Source organism: Formica exsecta, unplaced genomic scaffold (assembly GCF_003651465.1).
Source record: "Formica exsecta isolate Colony F162 unplaced genomic scaffold, ASM365146v1 scaffold233, whole genome shotgun sequence".
Taxonomy (NCBI): Eukaryota; Metazoa; Arthropoda; class Insecta; order Hymenoptera; family Formicidae; genus Formica; species Formica exsecta.
The window spans coordinates 274,498-286,736 of record NW_021849616.1 but is presented as its reverse complement, the minus strand read 5'-3'; the positions used below and the strand labels follow the sequence as shown (position 1 = coordinate 286,736).

The following is a 12,239-nucleotide window of genomic DNA, read 5'->3' as shown; positions in this document are numbered from 1 at the left end:
GCAGGTGTTGCGTGTATGTAAGAAGCGTTGAACAATTGATCGCTCGTTATATGCAAAGCTTGCTAAAGATAAAACTCTAGCTAATTCTCTTTTAGAATTCATTTAAAGCTGTTAATTATAGCTTTATTGGACATTGTCTTCGTTGTTTAAAACTTAGGCGCGCACAGAAACATAATATCCATATGAAGTAGATTAATCGACGACATTATGATAATTAAATAACATTATTCTATTAAAACAATGCTCAATGTATTATTAAAATCGGGAACATTAATTTGTGTATCGTGATAAATAAAAGATATTTTGTTGCGAGTGGAGAGAATAGTTAACTAAGTGAAATGTTAACAATTTTGTTTAAATATTATAAAACTATCGCGGATGATCGCGCGCGATTAAAACTGAACGAATGATATTAATAATGTATAACGCGCATTCTGGTATATGCGAACATATTATACGCTCTAGGGTGCAGTAATACGCGAATATGCAGTGCAAAATAAACATTAAACCTCAATTGTTCATTACGCAACTTTAATGAATTTAATGTGCATATTGATATCGCGCCGATATGTATGCTAACTCGGATAAACACTCATAATTATGCGAGCATTTACGTATAAATCGAATCCAGTTTGCCGCCCGATGTACAATATTCCAGAAACTGCGCGGTTTGACACAAGTCAGATAATGTAATTGACACAGATTAACTGAGAAATGAGAGTTTTACATGATTAACAGATAATTGTTTATTTAAACTTTGCGCGTCCGTCTGTTTTTATAAATTTATATATACAAACGGGAATTGATACGAATATATATTGAGCACGAAAGAGCGACAAATTGCCGTAATTAAATGTGTCAACATATATACGCCATTTACACACAAAGACAATTATCCTATCAGGACATTGCATTATTGCTATCGCTACGCAAAGTGTTAATGAACCTAGAGACGCGCGTTTCCTTTCACGAAATAGGCAACAAGGTTTAGACAATGCAAACGAATTCACACAAACGGTCTTGTCGACGCCCCAGAGTATCCAGGATCAAACAATAACCGACTCTGTTCGTTTGTATTTGCACGGTCATAGAGGAAGAAACGCTTCTTGTTAAACTTAACAAGAAGTTAATTAAACATAAATCATCCGAAATTACTATTTTGATACGTTTGCTTAAAATGCTTTACTAAATTTATTGCAAAATTAAAATTTGCATTTAAATTGCATGCAAATCCGATATAAAGTTTTAAAAGTAATGTTTGAAATTACTGGAATTAAAACTGGCGTTTATTATAACTAGAAATTTCAGATTATAAAGAAAGGAAGCAAACTTGCAAAGATGCTATAAAGGAGTGTTCAATTAAATAAAATAAGTAGAAATCAATTGATCAAATAAATATTTCAAATATTTAAATATTTTATGGTGATTTCAACATATCTTTACAATGTGTTTGAAATATTATTTCAAATATATATTACAAAAAAGATAGAGTTATAAAAAATTAATAATTTTTTATAATTAGATCTGTTTAATAATAATAATAATAAAAGATCTAAACTTGTTAAGCTTATATGTAGTTGAAACGTTCACTATTAAGGACATTGCAATAAACATAATCTTAAACAAGCAACTAAGTTAAACGATGGTATTTCGTTGCAAGTGTTTGAAACTCGAATCTCCTGTGAAACGAGAATTGAACATTTGACTTTCTATGTATCTGCGGTACACTAACGGGTCGTTAAAGTTTAACGATCCGTTAATGTCTGTCGAAGATAATACTCAAAACAATTTGCGGCGGATCGATAAAGCGTAACGATGTCATAAATGCTTTTTGCAGCCCACCATGAAAGCTCCACCCTAAAGATTAAGATCTTATTGTCAGCAAAACATAAAACCATCCATCAATCACGCATATCCAACGAGAATATAATTTGTACGAAATCAATATACGAACGATTTTATTTAATTAAAAACGAGATGTAATCTTTTTACGTCTCTGTGTTGATTGAATAGCGACGTTAAGAGACTTTGTTGCATTCTGCGCGCGGATGCCGTAATAATGGCGAGATTTGCATTTAATCAGGCTGCAACCTCTTGCGTTTCTTGTTGGCCGTTGTGAATGCAACCCGTGCAAGAATGTCTGCGCGAGTTTTTATCCTGCTGTTACTCTACGCGCGGACATCGTGAAAGCGCTGCCGTTATTACACAGCACGTTGGATCGCGCGAGTTCTCGTAACTGTTTGCAGTTAGCGGCGAACTGTCTCAGGACAGTGTTATTGTTCACTTGTCGAGACTTTGAGAGTTCCGCTGTCCCATTTGCATCCCTTAACGATAAACGTTCTTCTGAGAGAGATTTCCATACCGATGTGCGCAAAGTTTCCGCGCAATCGCGACGCGACTTTGCAATTATGCGGTATTAATTGTAGATAGGGAAACAAATATTTGTTATTATGAACGTATAGAGTACAAGCATGTTAAACTGAAATGTTTATGTTTTTGATTACGTTGTCCGAAGGTAAATATGCTCAGTGATGAAGCAACCAAATTGAATCCCTTATCAATTAAAGTTCAATTACATGGCATTATATAAGCTTGTTAAATAAGGATCGTATACAATTTATTTATATTAAGAGCACTTCGACAAAAAAAAATTTATCTTTTCGATCCATTTTTTCTGTAGCGTGCGGTTTTACAATTCCCGCTAATACATAGAGCCACAGGTTCATGTACTCATAATCTCGGATCTCTGTTTCAAGTATTTTGAAGTAACACGACAACTTAACATTGTACGAGAGCTATCGTTTTTCAAACTAGCAATTTCACAACATTAATCAACGTGATTAAATCAACGGTAATACGGAATAGCAGCTCGACGTGATAATGTGTGAAGTAATATGAAAATGGAATATAGTGTGTGCGTAATTAAACTCTATAGAATCAAATATCTTTACGCTATTATATTACATAACCCATTATTTATGCTACAAAATTATCACGATAATTTTTTTGTGCTAAATAAATAACAAACAGTTACTAGAGAAAGAAAATCGGGAGAATTGGTGTATTGCCGATGAGAATTCTCTTCTTCTGGATTCTCATCCGACGTACAGGGGAAAAAACAATGGATATGTGGCAAATGTAGCATGAAAATATCACTCACCACACGGTCGCCCGGATGCTTGACATAACAATTCAGCTCCGCCGTCTGGCCGACGATGGCAGTGACATTTCGCGGTGCAATATCGTCGAATTGAGGTTTGTCCCAAGATCTCGTCGGTTTGCTTCCTGCTACCACGCTGGCGATACTGGAACCTGAAACAAAACATATCACTTTGAGATGGTAATGTCAAAAATATAAAAAAATGCTGCGCAAATATCTCTTTATCTAAAAAATTAAATTTTAGAATTTAAGTTTCTCTTAATTATTTTTTTATATATCAACTACAATCATAGCGATTGTTTCTACTGTAAAGTTTAAAGTAAGGTATAAAGGTTAAAGTAGTAAGCTTGTAATTAAATTAGACGTATTTTATATTAGATTTTCTGCATGCAAATAAATTTTTTTTTTTGTATGTCTATATATTTTAAAATAATATTTTATTTATCTTAAATATCCTATTTTTTATTTATAATTTATTTTTCTAATGGAAAAATTTCCCAATAAAAAAAGATGTTTCTTTTCAGAAGTTTATGTAAAAGAATAAACATAAAAAAATTTATAGAGATAGAAAGAGAGAGAGAGAGAAAGAGAGACACTTTATATTTCGTATTCTCTTAAAAATATATATAGACATTATACGTATTTTATCATTAAAAATTATCGGAAGAAATATTATCGAAAAAATGTAGCTCTCTGTCGAGAAGTTTAACAAAGCACGTAAATCCGTGGACAAATCTTATCTAACGAAACATTGACCGGGCTATATAACTCGTGCTAAAGGCAAAGTCGAAGTTAGATGAATATGGAAACTCAGTATACCGTATATTCAAACGAGATTAGACGCGGAACTCGCTTTATAACATCATAGTCAGCAGTCTGAGTAAAAGTTGCGCATGCCATAGGTAATTGCAATAAGTACTTGATTAAACACAAACTTTCGAGAATTATCAAGCGTCACATCAGTGTTCACAATCCACAATCATATCTAGCATTTACGAAACATGACGTTCAATGATCAAATACTAATGATTTGAAAAGATAAAACAACGTTAATCTCAAAATTCTTGCCACAATTATATTTTAGACGTTTTATCACTCTTTTTATTATGAAATAATGTAATTCAATACTAAATAAATCCTTTCTCTCTAATAATTAACATTAATATATCGTCTAATTTGAGTAATTAATAAATGGATTGTTTAATGCATGTTTACTGCATTCTTGATTATGTTAACTAGAGCGTCCAATTTACAGAATGTTAATTAATATCTTGCTATCATATACTGTTGTGAACACAATAGCTTATATATATATAACACAACTGGTAAATCCATCTTTTAATGTTAGTTCAACATAATACCAGTTCGTTATAGAAAAAAATATATTATATAGTAAGTATATTTTAAATACTATTTGTGATCTGATACGATTGCACTAAGAAATTTAATTTAAAAATATTATATTAGAAATAAAAACTTTTATTAAAATCTATAATATATTTATTTGTTATTTTCGAAAATTTTCAGAAAAGGACTAATAAACTTAATTTAATTTAATTTAATAATTGTTAAGAAAGATAGAGAAAGAGAGAATCAATTTACTCCAATGACACTTTGCTATATGATGCATCCCAGCGCGGATTTTATTTGATTTAATCACTCGAGTTGCCATTAACGGAGATTTCGGCGATTGTGCGGAAATCTTTATTATCATAATCCCATAGGAATAACTGAATATGATGAAAAAGAACGCGGACAGATCCACAGGGAATGATGAAAGTGGCATCGAAAACCCCAATGGAACGGCCGTGCATGCAAGAAGGGCGAGATAGAACGCGTCCGATAAAATTTTCCATTGTATGCCGGGGAAAATGGGACTTCGGCGCAGGTAGAAATTGAAATTGTTACGAGGTATATGCGAAAATGGCGGAAATAGCATGACGATGCTCAGGGCATAACAAAGATGTAACGGGATCAAAAAGTACGGTATCTTGAAAACGGCGAGCTGCTGAAATTAATTCACCGCAAATATTGTCAGTTTGCGCTGCTATTTTTGTTACGGAAAATATAAAAGAATGAAAAATTTTATATAAAGCGCGATATATATTATAAATATTTATCAAAAAATATCGTCGATATCGAAAATATTTATTACATGATAGAATATGGTGGAGACATACAGATGTATTGTTATAATATTTTATATAACATATATAATGAAATTGTGCATGCGCGATCTCTATTTTTATAGAGATATTTTGACAAATATAAATTTTAATTTAATTATTTTATTGTCTGTGCAAATTGTGTGTTAAATTTATTTTAACATGATAATTTTGTTAGTTAATTGATTTACATTCTGAAATTTTATATATATGTACATATTGTGTACATCGAATATATTCTATATATATCCTATTTCTGCACACTTTCTAGACAAACTTTTACATTCCTCGGAGTTGTTTTGCCATTCAATAAAGCATTCTCTCACAACTTTCGATGAATATCAGGGAATGAAAGCTACCGAACTCGGTTCTCGATGCGCAAAGGCTATCCCCCTGCACCTTGCACGAATTCAATAAGGTTCTGCATTCTCTGCACTCCGCGGCAACAATAACTTCTTGTTATAGTCATGGTACGGGCTAAGCAAACACCGGTCACGAGAACAATACAGGCACTGCCCACTCGCCGGATGATTTTCCAAACTTTGTACCTTCCAGTCGGGGCACGTAATTCGAGTTGTTTGATCTGTAGCTTTGAACTCGGTGGAAAACAACGCGTTGGTGAAATTTTCTACTTCGCCTTTAAATTTAGTCGCAACGTGAACAATGTCTGTCTTGATTTCCGATTTTACTCTTTGTATGCTTATTTGTGTTATCTAAGCATTAACAAGCCCTAACAATTTTCCAATTTAAATTTGCAATAAAAAAGTCATATGTAAGCTGAATTATTTTAAATAAGTAAAAAACAAGAAAAATAATTATAATGTAATAATAATATAAAATTTCCAGAATATATGTATACACTATAAAGTAAAGATTAAGATAAATATCTTAAGATAATTTTAATGTTTTAAAAGGGAAAGTATATATATAAGCAAACATTTACAATCTTATAAAAAACATATATCACAGCTTTCAAGTTTTCATGCGAGGATACATTGCCACAAAAGGATATGTTATGACATGTTTCCTAGCTTTTGAAAATTATTACGCGAAAAGCAAAAATTCTCTCTCTCTCTCTCTCGTTAATATGAACTAATGGCTGTGCGCCATGAAAAGTGAACGCGATAATGCAGTTAATGTCAAAGCACGTTGCGCTCACGATCTTGCCATATTTCACCGCGTTAAGCCGACGCGTCGAATCTTGGCCGCGGCACTGAAACAATATTTATTCCCCGTTACGATAGCGAAAAGCGGAGCAAATGCCTGTACAAAGTGTCCCATTGTTACGATACACTATAGTATTCCGACCAGTTTCTATTCTAGTCGCACTTGGCTCGAAACTACGTACAGGCGATATTTCGAAATGGATCGTATCGTCGATTTCGGCATCTAGTGCATTGCCGAAGAGTCCGTTCTTTTCTAGCCGTTTTATTCTATTGCTCGCGCTTCGTCGCAATTCGTCGCGGTATGCGCTCGATCGGCTCGCAGCAATATGAGCATTCCCTTTTAGCTATGTTCGAGAAGCTGGATTTTGCCGTTCAGATAAATTGACGATTCGCGAACGATGTCGATGGCAATTGCGCGAGCTAAGTCGAGATCGAGAAATGATATTTATTTTTGTCATCCTCTATCTTGCAATTCATGTGTGTTGTGCGTGTGTGCGTGTACGAAACATAATAAAATAAAGTATATTACAAAATTTGCAATATGTACATCGTAGATTATGAACGCATGTGGTGAAATCATTTTTTCATAAAGAGAATTACATAATTTTGTTTTAAAAAAAAATCAATGTATTTGAAATTTACAATTCATCTCTTATTTTGCAGAATATCTTGCAAGAGTTTTGAAGAACATTTTCTTCTCCTAAAACGCTTTTTCACAAAAAAATAAATTGAAATATATTTATTGTCGAAATGCAAACAACTTTTTGGCTAAAATTGGAAGATATTCATTTACGCTCATGATATCTATCTTTTAAACGAGGTAGTGGTAATCTCTAAGGGGAACAATATCGAACAATGTCAAAAAGAGCGAAAAATTCAATTGTCACCTCATATTCAAAAATAAATGTTAATTCCCTCTCTCTTTCTCGCGCGCGGAATATCATAAAAGATTAAGACATCATTTCGTGGCAGACATCGCGCGAGATCGAATTTGCGGGCGTGCATGTTTCGTGAGCGGAGTTAAGCTTCCGCCCCCGTGGGTAGCTCGATATGGTCGATAACGATAACGATATGGGGAGGCAACGGGTTGCTATCTCGCGCCCATATGCCTCCTTTGGGATGGGGCACGATATTCTATTAACACGACGGTTTATACGGTCGCGCATACCTCCTAAATAGAACTGAGCAAACAGATTCCCCGCGCTTCGACGCAGCCATCGGCGCGCTTTGCCGCGCACCCGTTCGGCAATTTCATCAGCGCCTGGCATAACTGAAAACCGTGAAAAATGAGGACGCAGAAGAGAAGCGAGGGTGCACAAAGACCTTCCGGCATTTTCCGGAAAAATGTTCGCGCGCGCGCTGTGATACGCGCCGGGGCAATTTATCACTTTCAGAACGCGCCGCGACATTAATAAGCGTTTCAGGTCAGACAATGAGCGGTAGAGTAATTCTGACGAGTAAGCCGCGCGTATCTATTCGTCTCCAAAGGATTTGTCGCCAGCGGGTAAAGGAGCTCTTGAGTAAAATGGAATATTAATGTTTTATATAGGTCTTTACATTCAAGTGAGAAAAATACTCGTAAAGCGCTTGGATTTTATATATTTCAATATGATTCGATATGACTGTTTAATTTAATAGTTCGTCTTCTCATTGTATGTGATTATAATGGGACACACGTATTGCAGATATATAGTTCGTCATAGATTGTGTGATCATTTTAATATGATATAAAATTGTATAAAAATTTTGTATCAAATATCACACTAGAATCTGGTTAGTAGAATATTCTTTCGTACGATAATCATCGACGATAGATAATTATCATATAAAGTTAGTATAAATAGAATGCAAAATATAAATCACAAAATATATCTTATCAGCAACACACTTTGCTGCTAAGAGTTGTTTGCTTGAGAAATTATGTCAATTCTTTAAAAATAGTATATTATATCACTCATACTGTATCTCTCGTTTGATGTGTAAAACTATAGAGTAATTCTTTTCAGCACGATGCATTAAGAACGGGATTTATTACGGAGCTTTCATAAATCAAAACGTGCACTATAACGTCGCACGTATTTCCGTTTCACGAGTGAAGATAATTTAAATGCACGTAGCTGCGCGAAGACGAGCCGTCGAGATAAATAATACCGCGTGCGTCGGAGAGATAGTGGACGCATGTGAAACATACTCACATCAGGTCCAAAATTGCTTGCTCCAACTATCTGTACAACCGAGCAGAAAGAGAGTACAATATGGAAATCCGAGCAAAGGCCGTGAAAAGTTTGCGTGCAACACTTTATTCTACGACAGCAAAAAGAACTCGAAAGAACAGAACACGCGGTTTGAAAAATATCGAGTTAATGTTATATCGGGCGGTGAAATAAATTGATTAATGCGGATATTAATATTATAAAATTTCACGAATATAAAATGCTATCAAAATACGTGGAAAAACATGATTTTCGATTGTAAACTTTTATTATAAGCATAAAAAATTCGATTAGTTTTTGCCCCATTTTTATCTCCATACGATTAAAAAATATAATTTGGTATTTTACTATAAACACATTATCTATTTATTTGTATGTCAGTATAAAATATAATTGAGAAAAAAAATACTATTAGATCAATATAATTATTTCCTCAAAATAATAAATTTCTTAAATTACTTGAATTATAATATATTCTCTTATATATTATCTAAAATGAAAGAGAATTTACACACACAGTTAAAAACGTTTTCTAATTATTCACGTATATATTATAAAGATGCCATTTTTTTAGTACGAAAGCGTTTTTAAGCAAAATAAATATATTCCAGCAATTACTAATCTAACAATTTATCTAATAAAATACGATTTTACTTATATATCGTACGTATTCAATAGCGAGCTTCACGAAACCCGTTAGTGAGTAACAAGGTGATATTTTATCGAGTAAAGTCAGCAGTTAAATTTGCAGACATTCAATCTCATGAGGCCGTTTAACCTCGCATCTTTAAAGGTACCAATTCTAAAGCATATACGTGCGTGCGCTTTAAAGAGCATGCAATCGTCAAGAATCGGCGCGAATAATAAAAAAAATTTATCCTAGCGAAGGAAACTCTGTAGTGACATTTCCTTAATTAATGTTAGATACAGTAAGGTCAGAGGACACGATCAGAGGAAAAAGCGTACACATTGAAATTCGATATCTGTAGATTTAATGCTCCGATAATTAGCTATTAGGCGTGAACAATGCCGTAATCTTGCTTGGTACATCTGTTCTATCCGAGCGCGATAATGCTTATTGCGTAGTAAACGACTCCGAATATTAAGGCAATAATGGTGAAACTATTCGATAATTCCGAGAATAGCTAAAAGTAATTTTAAATAAATGTCATCTTTTCTAAAAAGATTTATTGTATCAAATATAATTTAGGATAATTATTGTATTTAAATTTATTAAAATACATTATATTCCAGAACATATTAATTACTGATAAAATTGTAAGAAATTCTATCAAGATTTTATAATCTCCAGCCTTTTCATACTTTGAATTTAAAATTAAATTATTTTTTTATCCAACTACTTTTCTTTTCTATAGATTTTGGCTTTAATTTAAAATGGAACTAAGCATGTGACAGCAAGAGGTATAAGAAGTTTATTATTTGAATGAAAATGACAAGAAAGTAAATTGCAAGAGCTGTATGATCTGAGATAACGACGAGCCAAGACAAGAGTGTGTCGAAAATGCGTTCTCGCGGTTAAAGGAAGACGGTTGAAGGGTATTGGTCTGGGATAGCGCAGGATCATGGATGAGACTCGGCGCAGCCCGGTTCAAGGAAATTGCCACTCAGAAAGTTACGTAACTGAAGGGGATTACAAAACTTATTGTATGGGGAGAAAACGAGGCGCCGAACGGAGTCGCGATACTGTATTCTTACGACCCACAACGCGAGCCTCATACGAAAAGGGTGTCCAATATCGCCCACCTTGGATAACTTGAATGTAGTGCAGTACGGGGCGAATGAGATAGTTGTAATAAAAATTTTGTTCGCCGCAAGTTAATCCTTGTTTTTTTTTTTTTTTTTTTTTTAGTTATAATAAGTTAGGTAATTATTAATAATTCAAAAATTTAATAATTAATGTTTTAATTATGTAATGTAAAATATAAACAATTTTGAAAATAATTTTAGTAGAAGGTGAAGTAAATAAGCATAAAAGCTTGAGATGCGCAATGGAAAATTAAGAAAATTTGTCTCGCGTTAAAGTCAATTTGATTTAAAGAATTAAAAGTTGTGTCGTAAAGAATTGAAAAGGGAATCGGGAACGCTCTTATTCCAGAAAATTGCCACTCAAGAAGTTACATAACTGAGAAGATTGCAAAACTTATTGCGTGGAGAGAAAACAAGTCATCGAGCAACGTCGCAATGCAACCCCAACTTCTTGAAATTCCATTCTTGCATGCTGTTTTGAAGCGGAACATAAGTAAGATATCTTGCATCTGCAGTATCATAATTCTTCCCGCAAGTGCAATGTGCAAATTACACGCGAAACGACTATGCATTGTCATCTCTTTCAACTCTGTACTGCAGCCAGCAAACTGGTCCCCGAACGAAGGAAGTAATTTCGCATAGATTACACTATCGTGAGAGAAAACTCGATAGCAGATGCATCAGATCGCTTTATTTAATATTCTATTCAAGAAGGAAAGAAAAACGCTGTTATTTTCAGAATTGTAACTTCGCATCATTTATTGTACTTATATCGATTATAACGAGTTGTAATCGATTATGAGAAATTATAATCTGATCATATAAATGCTTTGATATATGTATAAGCCTCTCAGAAGAAGGGAGAGGGAATCAGCTGGATGAAGAAAATTATAAGGGCTCAGAAACTTCTGAGAGTCTTGTATTACTTTAATATCAAAGAATTTTTGTTAAATGAAATTATAATATAAATTATAAAATGAATATAATATAAAAATTATAATATAAATATAAATACAAATATAGTGATTAAAGTTACATAAAAACTTTATCTAGAAATACGGAAATTTAGGTCTTTCTCGCGCGCTATTGATTAACTTCATAATTCATCCGTTTTTTTTTTTCCCGTAACCATGAAGTATCGACTTTTATTCGCGCGTGACAAGTAGAACGTTTAGACCGGAAGGGAATTGTAAAGTCTACTCCGCGAGAATTGCTCGCGAAAAAAACCTAACTTATGCGAAGAGAAAACGAACACCGAGCAATATCGTTGCACGTTTCTGAGGCTTGAAAATGGTATTCCGGTGTAAAGTCGTGTGTCGTGCGCATTTCCGGTCGCGTACGTTGAATGTAAGAGGAATCGACGTCTGGCGTTTCCTCGCTTCCTTCGCAAAAGTTTGAACAGCTTCGGGCTATTCCTTCGATGAAGGATGAGGGCAGCCGGTAGACGTGGTCATTTGTTATTTACTGATCGTTACTACTTCGACGTGACAGAAATTCTCGACGAATTTTGACGGAGATCTGTGACGATGTGACGAGAGACAGTGCTTCGTCATTCCGTGCTCTGATTTCTTTGTACGCCGAGACCTGCTGGTGTCTCGTTTTCTCGTTCGATTGTCTCATTATAAACCGGGAATGATTAATTTATGCAAAATGTGATGGATCAACGAATAATACTTATCACAAAGATTTGCATACGTTTTCACAACAGATATTCTTCACATTTTTGTCTATTGAAATTTCTGTTTATGGAAATTTTCGTTCTATTAAA

General features: G+C 33.9%; 1 protein-coding gene across 1 annotated transcript in view; it reads right to left on the bottom strand.

The window, feature by feature from the left end:
* LOC115235730 (basement membrane-specific heparan sulfate proteoglycan core protein-like) overlaps positions 1-12,239 on the bottom strand; it is a 127,253-nt gene that overhangs the window by 105,110 nt on the left and 9,904 nt on the right. Inside the window, exon 3 of the mRNA XM_029807677.1 lies at positions 3,161-3,312. Within this exon, the coding sequence (XP_029663537.1) occupies positions 3,161-3,312 (152 nt within the window). The remainder of the gene's footprint in view (positions 1-3,160; positions 3,313-12,239) is intronic.